Source organism: Boleophthalmus pectinirostris, unplaced genomic scaffold (genome assembly GCF_026225935.1).
Source record: "Boleophthalmus pectinirostris isolate CB_2022bp ecotype Guang Dong unplaced genomic scaffold, ASM2622593v1 HiC_scaffold_16, whole genome shotgun sequence".
Classification (NCBI taxonomy): Eukaryota; Metazoa; Chordata; class Actinopteri; order Gobiiformes; family Gobiidae; genus Boleophthalmus; species Boleophthalmus pectinirostris.
The window spans coordinates 9,622,910-9,650,247 of NW_026571095.1; the positions used below are offsets into that span (position 1 = coordinate 9,622,910).

The 27,338-nt window shown below is 37.7% G+C and overlaps 1 protein-coding gene across 1 annotated transcript in view; it reads left to right on the top strand.

The window, feature by feature from the left end:
• Window positions 1-1,254: 1,254 nt before the first annotated feature.
• pcmtd1 (protein-L-isoaspartate (D-aspartate) O-methyltransferase domain containing 1) overlaps window positions 1,255-27,338 on the top strand; it is a 32,845-nt gene continuing 6,761 nt past the window's right edge. Inside the window, exons 1-5 of the mRNA XM_020922680.2 lie at window positions 1,255-1,520; window positions 14,287-14,708; window positions 17,731-17,833; window positions 19,326-19,497; window positions 26,833-26,956. Of these exons, the coding sequence (XP_020778339.1) occupies window positions 14,402-14,708; window positions 17,731-17,833; window positions 19,326-19,497; window positions 26,833-26,956 (706 nt within the window). The 5' untranslated portion in view covers window positions 1,255-1,520; window positions 14,287-14,401. The remainder of the gene's footprint in view (window positions 1,521-14,286; window positions 14,709-17,730; window positions 17,834-19,325; window positions 19,498-26,832; window positions 26,957-27,338) is intronic.

Genomic DNA, 27,338 nt, shown 5'->3' on the forward strand with positions numbered 1-27,338 from the left:
ACATAAGAGGGTTAGGCTTTGTCAGCAAATGTTAGTATAGCACACAATAGTATTCAAGCACAACGGGGGCCTGTATTTCCTGACCTATGTTATAATTTCCTTATCACAAACATACCTTTCATTCACTTATGTTTAACAGACAAACCTTGTATATTTAGACTGAGTTCTTTTTCAAAGGGAAAAAAATCAGGTTCAACCTTGTGAGGTCATGTGGTAATACAGGAAGTGCTCCATTGTGTTTTTAAACTCCATACACCGTCACTAGAATCGTTTGGATGATTTCAGCCCTGGAATTGCCAATCTCTTCTGAACTAAAGGCAAAATAAAGTATTACTCAAACAAAACACAACTCCAGGTATGTTTTTGGTGAGGAAACAGCATTATAACACAGCTTAAAGCTCACGAGAGTCAACTTTGCATAATATAGGACTTTTAACAAGAAGCCGACATGAGTTGAACAAATTTACTGAAACAAATCTGCAACCACTCTATACAAATATTTTCAAAAGTGTCACTCTTGGTTACCTTGTTAATCCTAGCAGGCATTCTTTGCTTTTGATTTAGCCTGCAGGCCTGCATACTTTTAAATACTACTGCATTCTATTTGGACTTAGACTTAGACAAACTTATTTGATCCACAAGGGAAATTATTTGGACACAGTAGCTCACACAATAGATTATAGTCAGAAAAAGAAAAAATATATGGTATAAAGAAATTCCAAATAAGTAGCAAAAATATCAAGAGATTGGTGTCAAATAAGGCATTATTATATAAATGTATATGTACAAGTAAAAATAGAATACAGAAATATAGTGATAAAAATATAAAACATCAGGTCGTAAGGAGAAACAGAGCAAAGATGATATAATGATTGACAGGACATTGGGTTATCTGTTACATAAGGGTGAGTTGTTGTATAGTTGTCTGGAGTATGGTATGAATGCAGTCCTGTATCTTACTGTTTGAGCAGAGCTGAAGGAGCCTGTTGGGGACAGGGAACGTAATGAGACAGTGAATGTTGCTCAAGCTGCCTTGTTTATTATTGACCGATGTTTGTTTCACTGTTGGATTTTCTAACTTTCTCTTGGTTAAAACAATGATCCTGTTAAGCCCCAAGAGCCAACTGCGGTTATGATTTTGATCTCCACAAAAATAAACTGAAATGAATAGCGAGGAAGCCCCCCAAACTGTGTCACAGCCTCAAATCTCCCCGTGAAGTCAGCATGAGGAAAAGGGCCATTTGATCAACAGAACCTCTTCCCTGTATCGACGTCTTCACACCACGTGACGAGTGTTTACATCCTCTCCTCAGCTGTTCTTATTCTTGCACTCGAGCCCCAGCACACCGTGTTATAGCCCTCTGTACCTTCACCTTGACCATCCAGCCCCGTGAGTTAGCCCCGTGAACCAGTGACACACTTCTGGCTCGCGGCAGGTTGTGGACGTCTCAAAGTCTTTGTGCGTCGCGGTGCTCCGTTGTAGTGCGTCCAGTTGCAAAGAGTGAATGCGACACGACATTGTGAGTATTCCTTAAATTATTTCCCGCTTGATGCACCCCTGTCACGACAAAGATGATTTTTTACTGTTTTTCGAAGTTGTTTCAAGTGACTATGTGAGCCGCTGTATTCGAGCACCGACGGGCTTATTTAACCATTGTTTTGGTGATGGCGCACTCAGGCCCTACAAAAGCTAACACGGGCTAAGGTCCATTGACAACTCGACTACCTTGTTCGACACATCCAGCCTTCATATTAAACTTATTTTTCACATTTGATTCACCTGACAACGTATTTTTCAAGTTTGCACATTTTCCACAGTATCACTCTGCTGTTTAATGATGGCGTGTGTTGAACAAAAGAACTCGAGGAAGTTTTCGTAAAGGCAAGCCGCAAACTAGCTTTCTTTACGTAATTATTATTTTTTGTGATGTATTTTTCCACCCATCACCTGCATAAGGCGACAGAGATGTTCGTTGTACCTTTTTGCAAACCGGTTTAGCTGGTCACGGCTAAAGATTGAGGTTAATCGCACTGCAGAGAGCTGTGGCCAAATGCGTTTTGTGAAAAGAAGTAAGGACAAAAGCGCGCCGCAGACACCCGCTCTCATGTTGTCAACCCGGGGGAAAGACAGACACAGTACCCACGGATCTGTCACGAATACGGACGCGCGTGGTGTGGAAATATCAGTGCTTAATAACGCTTGACAACATTTGATGAAAACGCTGTTGTTGTTTTGCTCCCCTCGCCACACACGCAGGGAAGAAAGTGTTCTGTCCTCTGATTGGCCGAGAGCGCGCCGTCTGTGTGGCAACTGCGTCACGTGACCAGGCGCCGCTCCCATTGGCTGCAGCAGGTGTCATTCACGGGACCAAAGGAACATCTGTGACAACTACAGTAGCTCATCTGATAAATGCTTTATATACCGCCAGAAACAAAAAGAGGGCTCGTTTATCACAGGAGGCGCCATATGTTTTCATCCGCTGAGATCCAAGTTTGGTTTTGTTGTTATTGTTGAGGAACAAAGCTGTAAAACATTTAAAGTGCCTGTCTTTGTATGGGCAACCTGTTCTACAAAAGAATGCACCATGAGGACTAGTCATTATTTATAGATGACGTTATGGTTCTTTTATGCAGGCTTGCCATATATTTACCCTACTTTATATTATGTTTTTTTTTTAAGTACAGGAAATGCCCCATAAGCTAATTATTTTTATTTTATTTCTGTGTGTATATATATATATTTTTTCAACTATAAATCCTTAACAGTGCACTAACTTTTCTGGTTTTCTGGCCTCCATGAAGATGTTAGATGCTTTACCTCCAATATTCCAAAGTATGGCACTAAACTTTTCAATCTCTTTGAAAACAAGAAGGAGACGCAACCAGGCCAATTTACAGGTGATATCTGCGAAGAGGTGACCCCGTGTCAAGCTGAGTTTACGGTCATGCTTCAAATCGAAGCGACGCAGATAATAAGGGCTAAGTTGTAAGCTAAATTTGTTAAATTTTATATATTTGCTAGTACAACAAAAGTAATCTAATATCAGCCTAATGATCGGATGTAAGGATTGTTTTTATTTTTACCCATATATTATTTTTGACTTTACTGATGGCAATTGTAATGTTGATTTATTTATCACTACAATTCCTATATATACATTCCTATTTTTGCTCTAGTTGTTAAGGCGATTATTCAATCACAAAGCGGACTGAGCTGCTTCCTGGATTCTACTGTTGTCTTCAATATAGCCTGCAGCTAGTGGCACCCCTGGTTAAGGTGTGATTGTAGAAGAGATCTTAAATCAGTAGCTGCTGTGAGGATACAATACTACCTTTTAAAGATCAATCAGGATTTACTGGATTTCAGTGGGTTTCCACATTGGGAAAATTGACACTTGATAAAACAGCTTGACTCCTTTTTCACACAGGTAGAATAACAGGGAGAGCTCAAACAGAAAGATGTATTTAAAAGGTCTGATATTACAAAAAATCGACTCTTGTGAGTGTTAAGCCATGTTATAATGTTATTACCTCCTCAAAAACATACATGAAGTTGTGTTTTGTTTTGTTTCATTCATACATGTTTGAGTAGTCCTGGTTTATTAATCTGTCTACATCTCTAAATCTTAAAATCCTCTTTTCCACCTTGTGATGTCATGAAGCAGTAGTTTTCAAGTTAACACTTTTAGTTCAGTAGAGATTGGCAATTCCAGGGTTGAAATTATCCAAAATCATTCTTGTCTTGAACACTTCCTGTATCACCACATGACATAACAAGGTGGAGTGTGAGAGAATAACTCAGCCCTAAGTATAAGGATTTGTGTGTTAAACATGTGTAAATGAAACAAAACACAACTCCAGGTATGTTTGTGATGAGGAAACAACATTATAACATAGATCAGAAAATAGTGTAATATGAGCCCTTTAAAGAATCCACTAGTGAGCCATTTTAAATTGAAAACCAGTCTGAGAGCAACATTTGATACTGTGCAAACTACACCCACGGAGCGCTGACTGCTACTGCATATGGCTCCGCTGTCACCATTTTGAGCAGTTTGTCAAGTATTTACCACTTATTTGAGATGTGTGCGATTGGTGCTGCCAAAAATCAGGCTGGAAAAGTTTGAGCGGATCACAAGATTTTGAACAAGCCTAAGGGGTTGCAAACTGTGCATTATATAAGAGTTTATTCACTGGGCTATTGTGCTAAGGTTTTAATAGCACCCTGCTGTGCCAGTCCCAGAAGGACAGCAATAATGTTTGTTTGAAAGAATGGTGCCCTACTTTTAATGTGAATGTTCAAAAACACAAAAGTTAAAATGATGTTATTTGCAATCAGAAAAGTCACCAGAAGAGGGTGATGTGTACCCAAAGAATCTAAACAGAAAAAGTTTGTAAGTGTTAAAAGTGGACAGTGTAGTCAGTATTTCTCTGACCCAATCTAATAATTTAAGTAGAGATTATGAATTATGAGGGTTTATCTTATCTCAACAATGTACCTCATATGTATAATTTATTAGTATATATTCAGTTAAAATAAATATAAACTTGATAGATAGCCTGGGGAAAAAAAACAACACAAAAAAGTTATAACGGACATTTTGTAACATTCCACCTCATATGGCACGCAATAGGCTATGGCAAAACACATTCAAAGAACCCTTTATATCATTAAGTTGCAAGCATGTCCAAACTTGATAGAGCATGACATTACCCCATGAAGCACTAGCTCAACTCAAATGTAAGTTGAATACTGCACTAATGCTCTGACTAAACGACTGTGCTCTAATACTGCACAGTCGTTTAGTCATTTTCATCAATGAAGGTCTCTTGACTCCATCTAGTGGTCTGACTTGAAACTATGACAGGTTGGACTACTTATTTTACTAAAACACAGTTAAGATAAGATAAGATGAAGATATTTAAGAAGAGTTTTGAACTTTTCTCCCCCAATTTGGCCATTTTTAGGCTTCAAATGTTCAAATGTTCAAAATGACATCACACTAGGGAAATTCATTACTGTTACTAGCAACCACGTAGCATTAACACACTGTGCCAAAACACATACATTAACATTTGATGACTAAAAATATAAGAAAACTATGAAATAATGTTTAAAATTCGGCAATCCCTAGTGTCATTATATTTTAAAACTTGCTACTTCCTGTAATTTTCAACATATTTTTCAACTTTTCTTGATTGATTTTCAACAGATGTTCTCCCACAAACTTGAGTCAAAATCATCAGAAGCTGTCATACGCACTTCCAGTCTTACGTTCACAGTTTAAAAATGTAATTTTTTGTCTTGCACATTTAAACACTAATATTCAAATTTCAGTCACACTATGGCAGCAATTTGTAATACTGCTCTTCCCGATGTACAAGCACACAACCCTCTACCCTGTCTGTATGATCTAATGACATAAATACTGTATAAACACTGAATAGACGTCATCATGATTTGAAAGCTTTGTGACCCACTAAAGTCATTTTAATAGAAGTCCAGAGTAATCACACGAGATCAGTGGGTCAAGCAATTAAAAATACAGAAGAGAACATGAATTTGCCTAATAATATTAAGTTTGTGCGCTCTGTAAATGAGATGTTATTATTCAGTGTGTGTCTGTGTGTGTGTGTGTGTGTGTATGTGTGTGTGGCGGAGAGGAGGTCACTGGGTCATAGAGGAGAGTGTGATCCATGACGGGTGAATATAGAACGAATGAAATTATGCAGATTAGAATCAATGTACTGAATGTATTTTTACAGAGATGACAGAGGGCTTTGCAGTTTTGCTAAATCTGAGGCTGGGTTGTTTTCTCTTTTAATGTTAATTTGATGATGATTACTTATGTTTTGGTTATGTTTATATTGTAATTTCAATGCATTTCTTATTCTGTAAAGCACTTTGAATTACTTTTTGTACACCTTGCATTGTGCTATACAAAAAAACTTGCCTTGTCTTGTTGTTGGCTACACAGAATTCCCAAATTGATTAACTTTCAGACTCAATTAGCCTTAACAGATTCTACATAGATTTTTCAATCCAGTTGGACATGATGCAGCCAATCAGGAAACATGAGCCAGGATTAAATATGCAAATGAGCGACCTCTGAACCAACAGAAATATATAAACTTGCATGGTCAGATCAGATTTGTTAAAAAAATAGATTAGTTGATATTATTCTAATAGTTTAGTTTGATATGATGTAGTTGTTTTTAATAGAATTTCTTGTGTAGTGTTGCCAGAGCAGAGTTTTGTCAAAACTGCAATGCTAACAACACAACTACTATGCCAACAGTGCACTTCCTGATACAGAAAACAGAAAAACTTTTACAAGACAGACAGACAGGCAGACAGTGCACAGACGGTTAGACCTCTAGAGCTGCTTATACAATATATCCGCTGTGTTTTTGTATGTAGGTTATATATGCGTAAACTATTCAGGAAAAGTACAATTTAAAGTTATATTATTTTTATTAAGTATTTTTTTGTATATAACATCTATCATGTTCTAAATTTGACTATAATAAAATGGATTTCCAATGTTAAAAGTGCAGTAACTTTTCTGGTGGAAGGTCCATCAAATGCGTTTCTCCATGGAGATTTTATTGCTTTGTCTGGAATGTTTCACAGTATGGCATTAAACCTTTCTATCTTTATGGAGACCAAACCAGACTACAGGTCAGGTTACAGGTCAGATCTGTGTCGAGTCAACTCTCGACACAGAGTCAGTCAGGGTTAGGGTTAGGCCTGTTTTGTCATTTTGAGCTATAAAACCATTTGTAATTTAATAAATGTAAGATAGAGCTGTTTAATGTGACACTGTGGAACATTCCAGGCAGAGCAATGACGTATCCAAGCAGACATGAGAGACTCTCCATCAGAAAAGTCACTCAGTGCAACTTTAAACAACGAGTCTTCACCTCAGAATCACCACCCACATTCCAAATCCATATTTCAAGCCCGGCCACCTCTATAGTGCATATGCCTGTTTTTGTTACGCCGCATTAAAAATAAATAGTTTTTGTTCTGTGTGCATCGTGAGAAACCTGCTGCACTTCCTTAGGTTGTGTTCTCCCCACAAAGGAATCCTCCGGTGTCAACAAAGTCTGTAATATATTCTGTTCAGGTGTCTTTGCGGCTCCGTGTACGCCATTTGCATTTGTCGACATCTGAAGCATTTAGACAAGATGTTTTCCACGCTCACACTTTATTAATTACACCTTTTAGGGAATCACGCGCTGTTTTGAATTCTGGGAAATGCTTCAGAGTGACAGTTCTAAGCAGGAGTTTGTATACACTGTTGGAAAGTGATTTGTTACAATTACGCAGTGGCCACTTTAGCCTGAAATAGCTTGATAAAGATCCTGTATTATGCAAAATGGACTCTTGTGAGCTTTAAAGGTGCATTTTGTACCTTTTCTGGTGGGGGATCTTTCACTTGCTTGTCGGCCATGGAGATGTTAGTATTTTAGCTAGAATTGTATACAGTATCAAATTAGGCATACCTATCTCATGAATTAAATTATAATTATTTATTACTGTATTTTTCGGGCTATAAGTCGTGCTTTTTTTCATGGTTTGGGTGGTCCTGCGACTTATACTCCGGTGCGAATTATATATTAAAATTTTCAAACTGACAGCCTCGAGAGGGCGCTCTAGACTTGTGTGTCAGTATGTATTACTCCTACACCACTGTCACTTCGCATTCTACTGCGCATGCCTCCTGTAGAGAAAGCTGTTGTTCTTCTGCAAATGGTGAAATATGCAGCCAAAAACGGTAATCGAGCAGCAGAGAGAAAGTTTGGAGTGAGCGAGAAACTTGTGAGGGACTGGCGAAAAGCAGGGATGGAGAGAACACAGCTTCACGGCTACCGGGCGGATGCGCCATGTAACTTTCCTGGAAGTCACTGAATGAATCGACGAAGCCTGAACTTCAATGACAACCGAAACCATCCTGTCAAGATTCAGAAAGGCCGGAATAATTCTAACTGGAACTGATGCTGAGTCTGACAACAGCTACGCGGAAGAGTAAGCGACGCTCCATTTACATCATCAATCTATGGTTTATCTCTGGAGGTTGTGCAGAAGTGACACCGAGGATGAAGAATTCAGTGGATTTAGTGATTTGGAGTGAGACTGTGAGTTTGGTAAACTTATGTTCTGTTGTTTATGTTATAATTATCTGAATAACTGTTAATATATTACTTTAACATATTAACGCCTATTCAGCCTGGTGTTCTCTATTCTGTTTTTATTACTATAACTTGCCTTTCAAGATGAAATGTTGGTTCCTGGTCTCTGATTTTATAAAATACATTTCCCCAAAAAGTGCGACTTATACTCCAGAGCGAGTTATAGTCCAGAAAATACGGTAGTTAAAATACCTTGAAAATATGCATTCTAACTGTCAGTGATGTCACTTTACATAGATCTAACCTGTAACCTGGCTTGATATCTCCATGGGGATTGATCTGTTTATTTTTATTGCCATATTGTACAACATTCTGCGAAAATCAGTAACATCTCTGGTCCACCTTGTGATGTTATGAAGCAGTAGTTTTGAGGTTAACAGCTACCTTTTACTTTTTGTTCAGTAGAGACAGGAAATTATAGGGTTGAAATTACCCAAATTGAAGGTGTATGGAGTTTAAAAACACAGTCGAGCACTTCTTGTATCACCACATGACATCATAAGGTGGAACACAGTGTTTTCTGTTTGAGAGAAGAACCCTCTCAAACCTAAATATGCAGGATTTGTGTGTTAAACAAAACTCCAGGTATGTTTGGGACAAGGAAACATTATAGCATAGATCAGAAAATGGCCTCATATGGGCCTTTTAACAAAATACTTCAACTTTACACAGATGTATTTCCATTTTGTTTACGTCAGGTTGTTTTGATAATAGAAAGGGATTTATTATTAGTTGGAAAGTGCCTTGTATGACCCCGTAGGCAGCATAGCGGTAGTCTCCCGCTGAGTTCAAGCTAAGGACAGGATTCACAACTGTACCGGAGTCTTATTTTAGGCCTTCTCCACGGGGCCCCATGGATTTGGAGCTGCCTGGTGTCATAATAGACTTCCAGGGAATGATAGCAGCTCGGGTCAGGAGCAAAACATAGTGTGACATAGGGGAAGGTATGGATTTAAATGAGAAGTCAAGTTAGGTCAGTTCATATTTGAAAGTGGGTTTCTTGGATTGGGCTGGACCAGATTTACTTTCTTAAAAAACGTGAAAAACAGTTCATTTTAAGCAGTTTGCAATATCCGAACTTATTTCTCACTGTTCTGCCTGCAATCCTAGCTTCCTAATTATTCACCTCTTTTCAGAAGCCAGTGTAGAGTTTTGCTGTAACAAGAAGTATACCGACAGTGGACTTCCTGGTTCACTGAGGATACAATACTTTATAATTAGAGGCAGTCAACATGCAGCGGTCTCATTTTGACCCCAAGAATCTGTGCTGAGGCTAAACTAATTTTATTTTTATAACTCAACAAAAATAGGGTGCAGCCATTTTAAGATAAAGAAAGAGGTATTATGATATTAAAAGTGCAGTATGTAACTTTTCTGGGTTTGCAACATGCTTGTCACCATGGAAACAACTTATGTATCTTATTAAACACAAATATTAGGTATGTGCTGATCCAATATCTGCACCAATACTGAAACATTTGCTGGATTGAATATCGGCTTCCAAATATCGATCCAGACTATATCCTGACTGGACATACTAAATCGATGTAATTAGATTATTTACAGGTCATAGCTGGCCCAGAGAGTCTTTTTTTTTTTTTTTTTTTTTTTTACTTATAAAGATAAATAACAGCTATATAACACATTTGGATCAGTGTGTCTTTTTATTTTTGTTTTAAGGAGATAAATACTGTTTTCAGTCTCTCCACTGGTATCGGTTTATATCAGACATCAGCAGATACTCAAAGGTGCATTGTGTAACTTTTCTGCAGGAGGGCCTGCTTTTCACCATATCCAGACATTGGTGCTTTGTCTGAGATGTTTCACAGTATGGTATTAAACCTTTCTATCATCATGGAGACCAAACCAAGTCAAATTACTGGCCAGATCTGTGGAGAGGCGCCCCCAATCACAGTCAGAATGCAGATTTTTCTAGGTATTTTTTTAACATTAACACCACACTTACTGTATTTTGCGCACTATAGGGCGCTCTGGATTATAAGGCGCACTGTCTTTTTTCACATATAAACCGCACCTGACTATAAGGCGCATTAAACAAAACACAACAGTTCGATAAGTTAGTCAAAATTTATTTAATGCATTCACAACTCATAATTGTTCAAACAGTTGGGCAATTACAGCATCCAGCACGCCCGCATCCCTCTCCTCATTATCCGAGTCAGTGTCATTACTGTTACCTGGCAGTTCAGTGATGATTCCGGTCTTGGTGAAAGCTCAGACCACAGTTGATACTGATCCTTAGGCCAGGCGTCCACGATCCATTGGCAGATTGTGGTGTAACTCTGTCTTGGTGAATGTGTATTCGCCTTCTCTCATCCACTGCTCCCACGCAGCTCGAAGTTTAACTTTAGAATAGCCTTGAGTTTAAAGTCCGTGTTGTAAGCGTGTCTCTTGACAGGTGGCATTTTGATATTGGTGCGGCTGCAAGTGGTGCGGCTTTGTAGTTTACTAAAGTCGTACTAAAACACCTGAATAAATTCATATATAAGGCGCTCTGGATTATAAGGCGCGCAGTCGTTTTTTGATTAAATTAAAGGCTTTTAAGTGTGCCCTGCAGTGCGGAAAATAGGGTAATTGAATACATGTAAGGTAGAGCTGTTTAATGTTATACTGTGGAACATATGAAGCAGAGCAATGACATATCCATAGAAACAAACAGGTGACAGCCCCCAACCGAAAAGTTACATAATGCATGTTTAAAGTTTTAGTATCAGAATCTGTACTTGGATCAGTGCATCATCAATCTTAGTTATTTTCTAAGACCCCGTGCAATTATTGAACTGCACAGTCACCTTGAAAATCCCAGGCCTTCCAAAATGATCCCCCACTTTTTTTTTTTCTTTTTGGATTCCCTCTAAAGTTATGTGGGTAATGATCCGTTTTCAAGGCTTTGGATGAAGATGGGTGAGATTCTAACTGCTCCCGATAGCAATTTGCCTAGAGTCTACCTTCTCTTCTCCTGACTCATTTTCTGCACTTTTTTTTGTTCCAGTTGAAAAGAGAAAGTCCTTGCATTACTTTAAGGACAGCTAGAGGTTCAGAAACTTACCATACGATCCGATATGGTGACCGAATCAATGAATTCTTTGTAGCGCGACGTCAAAGCTCATGGAAAATTACCCTAGCGGTTTCTCTCCCAAAGTCACCTCTGAATTGAATCTTCTGCAGCTGAGTCAGATATGGAGATGCTGAGGAGGCAAGGCTGTTTTGTCTCTATGGGATCTAGACTTGTATTTAGTTATATGCAGGCAGATTTGAATGTCTTGTCACCAAAGTATTTTAAGTATGTAACTGTAAATGTAAATGTGACCTCTAATATAATCTTCAACAGTTTAACGGGCCCATAGTAAGCTTTTTCTTATCTATGTTTTAATGTTGTTTCCTCATCAAAAACCTGCATATTTAGGCTGAGTTCTTCTGTCAGACTGAAAACACTCTGTTCTAACTTGTGATGTTATGTGGTAATACAGGAAGTGCTCCACTGTGTTTTTAAAGTCCATATGCCTTCATGTGTCATTTGGGTCGTTTCAGTCCTGGAATCGCAAATCTCTACTGATTTCAGGCCCTGCTCCTGAATCTCAGTCAATCATATTAAAGGGACAGTTCAGAATTTTGGACATAGGGCCTCGTTTCCTAGTGAGCCAGAGTGTTAGAGACGTGTGGAGACACTTTTTAAAATATTCCATCCAGTCCTTGTATTTGCAGAGGTCACTGGTGCTAGGCTAGTGCATGTCAATGGCCATAGTTAGCCAGACACTAAAAACACTTACCCACTTCACAAAACACCCGAAGCAAATCTATTATTACGCCAGACTGTCAATGTAAATGTCTGTGTTGATAGAATAATGTCTGAAATAAAACTAACCTTCGCATCACATGAATCATTGCATATTGAGGGACTATTTTCTCATATATCAGTCTTTCGCTGCCGAGCTTTCTATTAGGAGGTACAACTCACTGCTGCTGCTCAGACATAAATCCTTCACATGCAAGGTTGGTTTTACTTCTGAAATTATTCTATTAAGATTTGCTTCAGATGCTTTGTGGAGTGGGTAAGACAGTTTTTAGTATCAGGCTAACTATGGCCATTGACATGAACTATCCTAGCACCAAAAACCTCTGCAAATACAAGGACTGGATGGAATATTTTAAAAAGTGTCTCCACACATCTCCAACACTCTGGATCTCATTTCCTAGTGAGCCAATGTCCAAAATTCTGAACTGCCCCTTTAACTCTACTTTAAGAAAGGTGTCATTTAACCTAATAAAATAGTTGCCTAAGTCATATTTGTTTTTTGGAAACCAAGAAAAAACACATTTTTAGCAAGCACATTGTAAAGTTAGGCAGATGCGTGTTGTATTGCTATAACATATAACTATTGTGCAATTTAGATGAGTTTTGGTCCTTGATTACATACATTATGGCTGTATGAAAAATACATCTGTATATGTAATATCTGTTGCCCATGTCCAAACAGGAAGTAGAAGTTAGTAGTTATAAAGAAATGTTTCAAAATTGAGAACATTTTCAAGTTCTTATGTTAAATAACTTAACTCTTTTACCAAAATGAATTATCTAACATCTCACATGCACATTAATAGAGTTATAATTAATATAGTTATAGTTATGTGCTTGATATATATTTGAATTTGGTTCATATTTGGCCATTTTGTCTTGTTACTGTTAATTCTAAGTGTAATTTTGATTCTTAGCCCAGTTCCCACAAATACAGCTTTGGTTTATAATCTTGTGTGATCTTATTTAATACAAAATAGCCTTTTGTCTTTAACGGCTTAAAGATTAGCAGAGTGGAAATGTATTTTTTATTTTTTTTAAGTTATGCAAATCTTTCATAAGCGTATTTTCCTAAATGGTTAATGGGCCCTTAAAACCAAGCAGATTAACAGACTGCAGTCATACATTTTTATCTCCTACTATCTACTATCTACTACTTCTATTACTATTACAATTACTATTACGACTACTACTAACACTACTGCTACTACTATTACAACTACTACTACTACTACTGCTACTACTACTACTACTTTTGTAATTTGACTGTTTTACTGTGTGATTTTACTGATGTTTTTTGTGTACTGTATGTGGCCTCCACACTTAACATGCCTTAACCTGCTTCTAGAGGACTCTTTCTCAGAATATGAATAGGCCATACCTCAGGTGAAAGCTCAGAACTCCAAAATTCACTCAGAAGCTGCACTAGCACTAATGACTAATGACTAGCTAGAGGTGCTGGGGTTTAGGTAGTGATCAGAGAGATGCACTTTATGTTTGAACCATAGGATTTTAGCAGTGGAACGGGCAACTGAGACAAGAGATTCATTCTTATTCTGCTTTCTAACTGGATAATAATCTTGAGAGTCTAAACACCAAACAACAGGGCCATAATGTTTTTATAATTAAGAATAAATCAGCGTAGTAAAATTTACATTTGATTAAACATGTCTAGCTTGTATCTGGAGACAGTTAGATCATGTTTATGATAATTTGAATCAAAATCTTGCATAAAGTCCCATAAAGGTGCACTGTGTGACTTTTCTGGAGTCCGCACTCTGTTTGTCTCCTTGGAGATATTAATGTTTTGGTTAAAATTGTCCACAGTATGGCATGAAACTAATCTGTCTTACATTTATTCAACTACTGGTGATCAAAACTTAAATTCTTACTGTAACCTCTAACCTCAGGTTTGTCTTGCAAGTCTCCATGGAGATTCATAACTTTATGGGCATACTGTGAAACATTCTAAGCACATCTCCATGGCGACAAGTAGGTGATGGACCCACCAGCAGACAAGTTACACAGTGCACCTTTAAGATTTTTCCCTGTCCCCTACCTAATTCCTTCTGGAGGTATCGTGGGTATTTCACCTTATTCATTTATCTACTTAGTCCTTGTTACATTACATATTAAATTAAATGACCCGCCCATAACTAAACCTGCCCCGTGTCAGACCCATACATCACCCTGCATCTCGTAAATAGAATCAGACACTGTTGCCGTGGCTGCCAGGCAAATTGTCACTCTGTGTTTTTCCCCATTCTTCACAGGTCATTTAGCGCCCGGACATGATTGTAGCCTGAACCTCCTCCTCCGCCATTCCTCTCCATGACACTCTGAGGGGACATCTGTCATCCCTGTTTGTCGCCGTAGCAACCCGCGGACATGGGAGGAGCCGTGAGCGCCGGGGAGGACAACGATGACCTCATAGACAACCTGAAAGAGGCCCAGTATATCCGCACGGAGAAGGTGGAGCAGGCCTTCCGAGCCATAGACCGCGGGGACTACTACCTGGACGGGTACCGGGACAGTGCCTATAAAGATTTGGCATGGAAGCATGGGAACATCCACCTGTCTGCGCCCTGTATATACTCGGAGGTGATGGAGGCGCTCAAACTGCAGCCCGGACTCTCCTTCCTCAATCTGGGCAGTGGCACGGGATACCTGAGCACAATGGTTGGCCTTATCATTGGTATGTAATTAACAAGAGTGGGTACTATGTTGTTTTACTAATTTTTCAAGTCAATACTTAACAATACACACAGTTGCGAACACAGTAGGAAACAACAATAATATGGTTAAAAGGTCTAAAAAGTTGGTTTTGCATAATAGATCTGTTATAACAATACTGAATTTACCTGCCCCAATCTGTATTAAATATATCTGGCCAATAAAAAGCTGTAGTTGACTAAAGCAATTCTTAGCTGGTCAAAAAATTCCCTGTCCATTGATCAAAACAAAACAAAAAGGGATTGTGAAGCTGTCAAAAACTCCCAAAAAGTTCTGGATCTTGCTCAAAAACAACTATGTACACTGAGAAGTACAAGTAAACAGAATCTTCATGCGTGAAAGGGCAGATTTAACTGTTCAGTGTCCCCCAAGTCCCTCCAGCTAACTCACTCCATGCCTTTTCTTTTCTGCTGTGGTCCATATAAATCAGTTGTAATTAGTTAACTAATAAAACACCATTGATTGCTTGATCAATCAAACCGCTTAAGGTCAAGATGCAATAGATTTAGATGAAAAAGGTATTCAATAAATTTGTGTTGTAGAATAAATTGTAGGAGCCCCGAGAGTTGAAAGAAGAGGCATGACGCTGGAGTCCTAATGCAGGAGAAGTTTATTTACCATCAGGACAGGACCCAGCACCAGGAGACATGACCATAAACAGTGTGATAGTGTTCTCCATTCCAATCTAGTACTGTCTAACCTGCTTCCATAGTAGGGAATCTTATACCTCTGATGATGTAGGCCAATATAACAAAAAGTGAGTGCCCTAGATACAGCACCAAAATTGAAATGGAAAATATGTTTTGGAGAAAAAAAACAAACAAACCCAAAGCCATGCTATCTCAGAGTGGAAGATGTCTATCTGATATCTTTACAAAGAATAAGTTATGAGTGCACAAAAAAAGTTCAGTACTTTGTTGTACCTGGAGTGTTGGGGAGAATATACAAGATATTATCAAAGTAGTTATTTTGAACATGTGCAGAACAAAGACAATAGACTGCAAAAAGCTGATAAAAATAAGTCTTTCAAAATGGGTCTTATTTTGTGGTTAATTTTACATTCAATTCACATTTGTGGTCTTGTCTTTATAGAAATAGAATAGTTTAAAGCCATACTGTGAAACATTCCAGGCATCATCTTGTGATGTGATGAAGCAGTAGTTTTCAAGTTAACAGCTACATTTGACTTTTTCAGGGCTGAAATTATCCAAATGATTCTAGTGATAGTGAAGTGTATGGAGTTTAAAAACACAGTGGAGCACTTCCTGTATTACCACATGACATCACAAGGTGGAACAAAGTATTTTCGGTTTCAGGCAAAAACTCAACCTAAATACGCAGGGTTTGTGTGTTAAAGTGTGTGAATAAAACAAAACACAACTCTGAGTATGATTTTGAGGAGGAAACATTATAACATAGAAGAAAATAGAGTAATATTTAAGTGTTTAAGTCTGTGGCCTTGTTAGTGAAGACATGTCAGGTCAGAGCAGAGAGGCTGTTTCTGGCAGATTTCACATGTCCATCAGAATGAGTGGTGGGTCAGACTCAGGGAGGAGGACCACAAGCTTAATCCTCTGCAATGGAGGGCTCAGAGAGATAAGACCCCGTCTGTGTAACTAAGAGGACTCAAAGACAACATTTTATTAGCTCTTATCTGCACTTGGGTATGCCTTTCTTCATATGAAATATCTATGTTTGACATGTTTGAAAAAGCGAAATATGTCTCCCATGTAGGGCTATGGGATACATGATTTTTGTCCTCATACTGATTAACCTGATTTTGGATAAAATTTTAATTAGTCTTTTCAAAAACACAATTAAAGCATTACATAACTTTGACTCTTGTAAGCTTTTAACCATGATATAATGTTGTTACCTCCTCAAAACATAACATACCTCAAATATGTGTTTTGTTTCAGTCACACATGTATGAATAACCCTGCATTACTTGGCTGTCTACGTCTCCAAAGTGCAAAATGTTCTGTTCCATCTTGTGATGTCATTTAGTGATAGTTTTAAAATTAACAGCCACCTTTTACCTTTAGTTCAGTAGAGTTTGGCAAACCCAGAGCTGAAATGATCCAAATGATTCTAGTGAAGGTATATGGAGCCTTTAAAACACAGTGGAGCACTTTCTATTTGAGAGAAGAACTTAGCCTAAATATGCAGGGTTTGTGTGTTAAACATCCTTGAATGAAACAAAAGACGACTCTCAAGGTATGTTTTTGATGAAGAAACGACATTATAACATAGATCAGAAAATAGCGCAATATGGGCCCTTTAAAAATGGCTTTTCCTGTTGATTTCCTGAACAAAAACAATAGACTTTTAATCAATGTAACCCCAAAAATAAATGCATTTCTTCCATCAAACTCCGTTCCAAACCGCATGCTTTTATTGATGGAGGATTGGCTGTAGATCTCTCGATTCATGTCACTGAAGATTAGACATGACTGCTTCACAATCTCTCTCTATTTTGATTAATCACGCAGCCCTCATCCCACTAGTTCATGTACGTTTAAATCTTCCTGGAAGCTTCTGTTGTCGTGACGCTGTAATCATGTTTTATTAAGTCTCCGGCAGGTAGGGGGTGCACTTCCACATCTGTTGTTGTTGAGTTGAGTCATGCCTAAAGCTCACACACACAGGACCTAATGTTTGTTTTCTGACTGTGTTACAGAACTTATTTTTTAATTTTAATTTTGAAGTTATTGCAGAAAAAGAAGATATATTTTTCCTTCCACATCAAATTCTTTATCAGATTTAAAATAACCCTGCTTTGGTTATCAGGAGAGGTAGTCTAAACCTAAACTTGAATCATATCTGATGCTAGAAGCCAGTACAGCAAAGGTTGAACTCATTTATTGTTGTCAACATAAAGCTTTGGTCACTTTTAGATTTCCTGACAAAGGGAAGAGTAACACAATCTGAAACATGTATTGCTACGTCGATTGAACAAAGATTAACTATCTTTTCACTTCCAGGGCCTTTTGGAGTGAATCACGGGGTGGAGCTGCACAAGGACGTGGTGGAGTACGCCAGAGATAAACTGGAGGACTTCATCAAGAACAGTGACAGCTTTGACAAGTGAGTACCGTACGATATGGTAGCATCTTAGCATTCAGATTACAAGAACGACAACAATACTGATACTTTGCAGCTGATGGCATCAACATTCCCTCGGGATGTTATGCTAACTGCAGGCACTGCTCTATCTGAGGCTTTATTAGACTTTAATGTGAACTTTGTTTTAACATATTTGGATGAGAAACTACGTCAGGTGAAATGATGTTGTGCTGTTAAACAAATCCCTCTCATATTATCATACAGTTTATAGCATTATTGAATAGAGCTGGGTATCATTCAGAAGTTGCCGATACGATACATACCTCGATACATAAGCCACGATACGATACATACCTCGATACAGTGAGCTTACAATTCGATACGATTCAGTACAATACATTCTAAATCGATTCGATACAGTTCAATAAAAAATAAAGGCAAAATGAAGGCTGTGATACTAAAAGTCTTTGTTAAACCACTTCTTGTCCAAAGTTCATATGAAACACAAACATTTTAATCATCAAAACAGTGAAAATGTAAAATGTGCTGCATAAACAAGTTTCCTTTCTCTGAACAAACAACCAAACTGTAGCTGTAACAAAATAATTTAGTAAAATATACCAAAAAATACTTTTGGTGATATATCAATACAGCAGCCCACGATATCGATACTGTATCATCACATTTAACAATACAGTATATCGATATTTCAATATTTTTCACACCCCTATTAGCCAAAAGTTTTTCAGTTGGTCACACTCACCCTTCTTGTTGAAAAACACCTGAACAGGACCATGCAGGCTCGTATTGATAAAAGGCTCCTGAAAATGTGTTGTTTAAATCAATATTGTTTTTTTATGTGAGTTTTCAGACTATGTAAAAGCTTTTTGGCTATGTTTGTGAGTGTGTATATTGTGTCACCATGGAAAACGCTGAACATTCCACCATAGACATGCATACAGAACCTCCCAGGCTAAGGCTGTGCAATTAATTGAATTTTGATTGAGATTTTTATTTGCGTGTCAAACGATCTCCAAACTCATGTAATAGAGTTGAAATGATTAAAGCGATTTTTTTTAAAATATAAATAAGTATATTTATTTTATTTTTAGATATAGAGATTGTAGAACAGCTGGATATTGTTTATTTTTGATGCATTCATGTTTTTCTATTTCACTTTCAAAATATATTTTATTCATTTTACATTTTATACATCGCAAAACTGCTCTAAGGTACATATTTGTAGCCTATATTTATTTTCAGTTTGAAAGTTTTGCCTAAATTATCAATAACAAAGTTATTTTTTTAGAGAGAGAAATGCTGATTAAATGCATTGTGTAATAAAAAAAATAGTTTGAATAATTGTGATAATGATTTTTTTTCATAATTGAGCAGCCCTATCCCCAGCTCAATGTCACAGCAAAATATCAATAGACAGTAGTATGCTTAGGCACCATGCTTAAAATAATACAACTTGGTTACTTATTCACACCCGCTGTCTTTTCTTGTGCAGGTTTGAGTTTTGCGAGCCTGTCTTTGTGGTGGGGAATTGCCTTGAAATCGCTACAGACAGTCACCAGTACGATCGAATTTACTGTGGGGCCGGAGTGCAAAAAGACCATGAAAATTACATGAAAGTGCTGCTCAAAATTGGAGGAATTCTGGTGATGCCTATAGACGACCAGGTAAGCACTACCAACCAGCCAACCGCGGAGAAGTCCTGAAACTCGCATTGCTATTCAAATTGTAACACATAAGAAATAAGGGGTAAAACAGTTTTGACTTACAAGCCTGGTTACACAAGTTCTGATCCATGCATTATTAAGCGACAGCAGCCCCAGGACTTGTAAGGAGGGGCTATAGAAATCAATGTTTTATTTAACATGGTGGATGGATAGCCAAGTGGGCATTCACACTATTTGAGGGAGTGAGTAGAGAGAGCCAAGAGCTAAGCAGGGCCAAAGATCCACACACAAACTCAGTGAGGTATTTTGAAAGAGAAACTGTAAAGGAGTAAGCTGTGGTTTTTGTGGTTTGAAGGTGCATCGTGCAAGCTTTCTTGAGAAGGGCTTGTTAAATACTTTTTCACGTTAAACATCCAGTAAAGCTGTTCCAGGCAGAGCAATGACACATCCATAGAAACAAGCGAGTGACGGACCCCCAACCAAAAAGCTACAAAGTTAGTACACATTTGAACCATTGTATAGTGAATTCTAGCTTAACTGTCCTTTGCAATAGTTTGGGATTTTCAAAAGTGTTGTACAAAACATTATAACACTATCAAAATGAATTTAAGGCCAGTTTCTTTTCATTCTAGCTCCTTCACATTTACAAATTGTAGCTCCATTTTAAATTGTGTCTTAAAGGTGCACATTGTAACTTTTCTGGTAGGGAGTTGCCACCTGCTTGTCGCCATGGATATGTTATTCTTATGCCCTGGAAAGTTCCACAGTATGGCATTTCACTCATCTATCTTGCATTTGTTCAATCATAGGAGTTTTAGTTGCTCAAAAATGCATTGAAAAACATGCATTATGGGGAGTGGGCAAGAGGTTAAGACGGGTGTACACTGTATGATTTTTGGCCCTTTTTGAGCTGATTTTTCACTCGTGCGACTGTTTTTGGGATTGGGCAAAGTTTTGTCTTAATCGTGTGTCGTGCTTCGTGTAGTATACATGGGGTAACGAGAACAGATTAATACCTCATGACCGGCTCCCGATCGGCAATCGCAGGTCGCAAGGATGTCAAACCTGTTTGAAATCCAGGCCTCTCTCTTGAGGGTTTCACGCTGTTGAAGTATTTCGTATAGTGTGAGAACATGAATCGTGAGCTGTGAACTTTTAAACCCTGCGATTTGGTCGTACAGTTTGAGCTGGGGCTGAGTGAAATTATCGAAAATATCGCACAGTGTATGTCCGGCATTAATCTGGTGGTGCTTTTCTATATGTAAATAGATTTAATGCCATGCTGTCAAAACTTTGGCTTCTCTATGAGACAAACATCAGAAAAGTGACATTGTGCACCTTCAAGATCAAGAATGTGTCTCTTTTTTTCCTCTCTTTACAGACTTAAAATGTAGAATTAGACACCAACAATTAGGATTAATTGCAATAGTGAAATACTAGGCATCAAGTAGTAACTAAATGGCCAAATGGTACTAGTAAAAAATATAGATTTTTTTTTCTTTTAAATCAAAACGTACTTTTTCTGCATCTAAACTTGAAACATCAAAGACCTGTGCAAGGCAGTACTTTTCTTCTATGTGGAAAATTACATGCAAATCATAAAAAAATACACAAAAGGCCCAATTTGCACATATAAAACAGCAAGTAAGGCACTAACTATATACTATATACTAACTACAGTCTATATTTATAGACAAGGCTTTCAATTCAGCCACAAGTTTTCACAAGCTAGCTTTTATACTATTCCCGGGTTGCATCAGAAAGTACATTTTCTGCATATAACTGCGATGATTAGCCGTAGCCACCTTGTGTGAAATAGTCCAAAATGGTAGAAAAAGCAATTCAGGGCTACATATTTCACACAAAGGACCAAAAGATTATTGTAATAGAACCAGTGTCTTGCGAGACGTGATTTCTCATACACCCATAATGATCCATTTCTGATCTATAATTCAAGCCTCCCTCTCGTCATATGTCATTCTAATTCAATCACACAGACATTTATGAATGCTCTCGCTGTTCAATGACCTCGCACATAAAGAAGCCACTCGGACTAGCTTTAGTTGTGGTTGGCAGGTCCCCTTTATAACAATGACTCATGAAAGACATTACGCTGGAGCAAAGGGAGCATGTCATGAATGAGGAGCTTATTACATTTGGGAGACACTGGAGGAGATTCGAATGAATTGACGAAGCTTTCACCTCCTCTTAAAAGAACTGTATGTATGTAGACTGTGCTCTTGTAGTTCTAAAAAATGTACTAGCATTAGAATGATTTGAGCTTAGGCCTGTCATGAGAACAGTTTTTGAAACACAATGTATTGCTACTGAAAAATATTACGATAATATTGAAAAGGCCACTGCCACAAAGCAATGCTAGTGAAGTTTAAATAGACAGTATCATTTAAAGCCTTGAACTGCAACCAGTAAATTGCATAGTGAACTGGAAACTATCCATAGCAGTTATTTATTCTACCCTTCACAGCTCAAATCTTATATTATTACATAAAAATGATATTACTGCCAGAAACTATTGCAAAGAAATAGTGCACATGATAAGTATTTAGCACCAAAATATATTGTTCCAGCTTTCAGATACTGGATGGTTAGTCAGTATAGTAATTATAATGACTGGAATAGCTGAGTGGCCAGTCTCCTGACCAGCCTGTCCCTTCTACATTCTATTAGAATCTAAAAGGATCTGGAAACGGACCAAAGAGTGTGAAAAACCTCTGTCCTAACTTGGGATGGTCCACTTTTTGTCTTCTAAATAAAGCTAATTATCTTATTTATCTGACATGATCCAGTGGTAGCACTTCCCTCTTCACCAAAATGTGTCAGGTAAATAAGATTTTTACTTTTTACAATTTGTCTTATTAGAATAAAACACAAGGTTTGGTCCAAGCATCATTCTATACTTTGTATTCTCTCTTTTTGACAGTATATAAATAATTATTATCATGATTAATTTTTTTTTCCCCATAGTTGAGCAGCCCTAGCCTGATTCATCTGCCCGTTTTACTTCATTTCAGTTTGTACAAACCGTCTGACCTCACAGCGTTAGATTTTGTTCGCTCGACTTTAGGCAGGTACTTTTTATCATTTAACCAATCGCTTTGGTCGTGACCTATGTCATGCGTTAACGGGGCTAACTGGTATATTAAGCTTTTCCCAAATCCCGTAGGAAGAAGGGCAATAACGCCTTTCCTCTTGATGAAATTCATCAAACATTCTCTTTGTTCTGGCTTTAAATCCTCAATCTTGGGAATAGTTGACAACACTGAATATTTGGCTCTTCGCTGATTGGCTGGTGCCCGAACTTGCACTTCCAGGGGTTTCACAAACCGTTTATTGTATTTTGATTCCTGACCTAGTTGCTGGAGAGAAATGAAATTGAGCAAGAGCAGCCCTATCTTATTGCTTTGCTTGGAGTGTTTTTTCCATAGTATGTCATTAAATGTATCTATCTCCATGGAGAAGTAAACCAGTATTTTTTTTAGCTCTTGTAACTGAAGAAATGCAAGATATATACATTTAATGCCATATAGTGGACCATTTCAGGCAGGTTTTCTCCTTGGAAAAGTTACATACAATATCACCTTCTAAAGCATCCAGGAATACCTTAATCTGACCATTTCCCCTCCTCCTTCAAGTGTATTTTATTAAGCATCTTGACTGTCTTGTAGTTTAATTATGTTTTGATAATCCTCTCTGCAAACTGCTACTTGTTATGAAACCACTGACAAGAACCAAACGACTATATTTTGTCCTTTTAAAAATGCTGCTGTTGCCAGTCGTTAACTCCAAGGACATGATCATAGCTATTGTGTTCGAAATGGTCATAGACATCAACAGTAATCTAATGAAGTTGTAATTGGATCATATCAAAATCTGAAGTGACATTGTGAGTGTTTTAGTGAGTCCCAAAATGCCATTGTGTACTTGCACGCGTGTACTTTTCTCCTGTTTCAGTTTTATTACTATTATTATAATTATTTTACTGCAGATTTATAGGGCCTTTCCTGTCATGATTGTAATTCAACTCCTATGAGAAAAATGAACCATTGATAAGTGTTTTTTTAACAACTGCACACCAATAATCAATCTAATACTTAAATTTAAAGGTGCACGTTGTAGTTTTTCCCGTGAAGGTGGTTTAATTGCTCAAAAATGGATAGAAAAATGCATTTTAACCGTTTTGGGGTCACTTCTCTGATAATTTACAACTCTCCACCAGAAGAGTTACATAGTGTACCTTTTAATATACAGTTAATATTTTAGCTTTCCACCGTGTTATTACATTATTCCTTCACCAATAACTTGCCTGAAGAGGTTTTAGACATCGCCCATGCATGTTTCAGTAATTTAGTGATCTCTCCGGGGCCCAATTTAAAACCTCTTTACGGTTATCTTTAAGATTCTGTCCGTATGCTCAGCCCACGAGCCTATTCATCATCCATGCTCCCACTTGACAATTCTCCATAAATATACAAAGACATGATAGAAAACTGAAAACTGATGCGAGTGTGCTGTGATAGTGCTCTGAAGGGGGAGTGACTTAACACGGGGAGCAAAAGCAAAAGCGAAAAACAAAAGCTAAATTTATAAGGCTTGTTAATATCTTGTTTTCAGTGAATAAAGCATTTTCTAAACAGTAAAAGGTAACATGGTGATCTAAATTTATTACGTGTTAACAGTTAATAACCTAAAGATTTAAGATTTAACATTTAACCATTGTAGAGATCTTGAGATCAGCTTTTTCAGTGCTTTTAGACTACCTTATGCAACAAAAAAATTTGCAAAAATAAAGACAAGGTGTTCTAAGAAACTGGAGGCAGTCTAAAGTACCCCAACCCACACACGGTTTATTTTTAGTCCAAACTTACCTGAATAAAACATGTGTCTAAAATCACAGTCACTTTAGTGTTTGCCACAGCATTATTCTCTGTACTCATTTGGCCTGTATACATTCTGAATAGCTTGATTTGCATTGGAAAAAACATGTCGATGCTTCATACAGCTGGGGCTTTTTCTAAATAGTCCACACACACGATATTGACATTTTAAGTTCACTGCTTTTCCTGACCACTTACATTACAAAACTGTGTATAAAATGTTTGGATTCTATGGAACAAGCAATTAACTCATCATGATTAAAAGTGCTCTGTGTAACTTTTCCGAAAGGGTTTTAACACCTGCTTGTTTCCATGGAGATGTTGCTTTGTCTGCTATGTAATGTTTCACAGTATAACTTTAAACATATGTATCTTGCGTTTATTTATTAAAGGGGCAGTTCGGAGTTTTGGACATAGGGCCTCATTTCCTATTTAGCCAGAGTGTTGGAGACGTGTGGAGACACTTTTTAAAATATTCCAGCCAGTCCTTGTATTTGCAGAGGTCACTGGTGCTAGGCTAGTGCATGTCAATGGCCATAGTTATCCTGACACTAAAAACAGTCTTACCCACTCCACAAAACACCCGAAGCAAATCTATTATTACACGAGACTGTCGATGTAAATGTCTGTAGAATAATGTTTGAAATAAAACTAACTAATTGTCCCCTGTTGAGGGACTATTTAATCATATATCAGAAACATCCCCCGCTGCCAAGTTTTCTATCAGGAAGGACAACTCGCTGCTGCTGCTCAGACATAAATCCTTCAAATGCAAGGTTGGTTTTACTTTTTAAATTATTCTATTGACACAGACATACACATCAACAGTCTGGTGTAATAATATATTCGCCTTGGGTGTACTGTGGAGTGGGTAAAACTGTTTTTAGTGGCAGGCTAACTATGGCCATTGACATGCACTAGCCTAGCACCAGTGACCTCTGCAAATACAAGGACTGGATGGAATATTTTAAAAAGTGTCTCCACACGTCTCCAACACTCTGGCTCACTAGGAAAAGAGGCCCTATGTCCAAAATTCTGAACTGTCCCTTTAATTACAGGTGGTTTTATTGCTCAAAACACCCTGAAAAACATGGTTTCTAACCTCCCCACATATCTGATCTTTAGATAGATAGATGGATAGATAGATATTAAATAAATATTTCATTTATTAAAAGGAAATTCATTTTTCAGCAGCAACAAAGAAACATAACTTGGCCTGGTAGCGTCACATCCTTATTTCCTTTGAGCTAGATAAGTTTAATGCTTTACTGTGGGACATTCCAGGCAAACAGTAACATTTGGTTAGCCCTGTAAAAAGTTGTGTAGTGCATCTTTTAAATAAGTTCAATTACACTACATCCAAACCATAAATTGTAGCATAAATCACAAGATGTAAAATGTGACGTAGCCAGGACTGGATGCAAAATGAACAGGAACAAAACCAAAACAATGTTTCAAATCCAATATTTAGATGAACAGTGAAGCTCTCCTCTCTCTCCCCCTGCAGTGGTTTATGTAAATGGTTTTGTGCATTCATTCTTTGTGAAAAAGCAGCACAGATCCTCTCACCACGTCTGTCTGTATACTTTAAACAGCTGTCTGCCATAATGAACATCTGGAGAATGAATGGAGATCATTAGGTCTCCGTGAATGCAAACTCAAATGCAAATAAGTGCTTTTCTGCATAGCAATTAGTACGGTGTTTTAGGCATATTTCTCAACAGTTTTATGCAACGTTATAATGTATAATATAAGGGATGTTGGAATGAGCTAATTATAGCATTTAAAAGTGCTATATTATGCTAAATTGACTCTGAGTTTTAAGCCATGTTATAATGTTGATACCTCATCAGAAACATACCTGGAGTTGTGTTCTGTTTCATTCACAAATCTTTAAGTAATCCTTTATTATTAGTCTGTCTACATCTCCAAAACTCAAAGTAGTTTTCAAGTTAACACCTACTGGCAGCTTTTAATGTGGAAACCAAGTATTAACCAAAAATAACCTGCTTTCACTTTTGTGTATCACTTAAGCACAAATTGAAAGTTTGATTTAACGGAGCACTATGTAGCCTTTCTGGTAGAGAGTCCACCACGTTCTTGTCTCCATGGAAATGTAGTTGCTTTGTTTCTAATGTCCCATATTGTGGCAGTATGGTAAGTAGCTGGCATCACCGGAACAAATTACAGGTCAGATCTCTGGAGAGTAAGAATACTGTGAGCAATACAAACACATTTAATGCCATACTGTGAAATATTCCAGTCGAAGCACCTTAATAAAGCTTACCACATAATAAAGTGTAGGTATTGTAATTGGCATTCCGAATTAAAATGAATAACACAGGCCTCTTTAATGACTGATATCATAACCCTAAAATGTAACTTTGGTATACTTCTACTGTACCATATGTTTTAATGTTATTTTGTGATTGTGTGACAGTTGACCCAGATTACGCGGACGGGCCAGAGCAGTTGGGAGAGTAAAAACATCCTGGCTGTGTCCTTCGCTCCCCTCGTCCAACAGAACAGAGGAGACGGAGAGAAGGCTGACACTGTGCAACTCCGTAAGTCTTTAGTCTTTAGTGGCTGTGAGGGGATAATAAAACAATTTGGGAATGTCCAGAAATGATATTTATAGAAATTAAAGATATATTTTTGGTATAACTAGAACAGAACCTGGAACTAAACTATACTAGGACTAAACCAGGAGTAGAAGTGGGCCAAACCAAGTGTACACCAGAATTATAATGTAAAGTGGTAGGGCACTGCTGACTCTGAATAAGTGATTCTCCTGACTCTCAGCAAGAAAGTTTGGATCTGTCTGAAATTTTCATGTTTAGGTTTCTCAAAACACAAAAAATATGTATATAAAAAGTGCCCAATTACACCAAGGGCATAAAACAGTTTTGTTTTTTTTGTTTTTTATGTAAAACTACTCATTGTGAC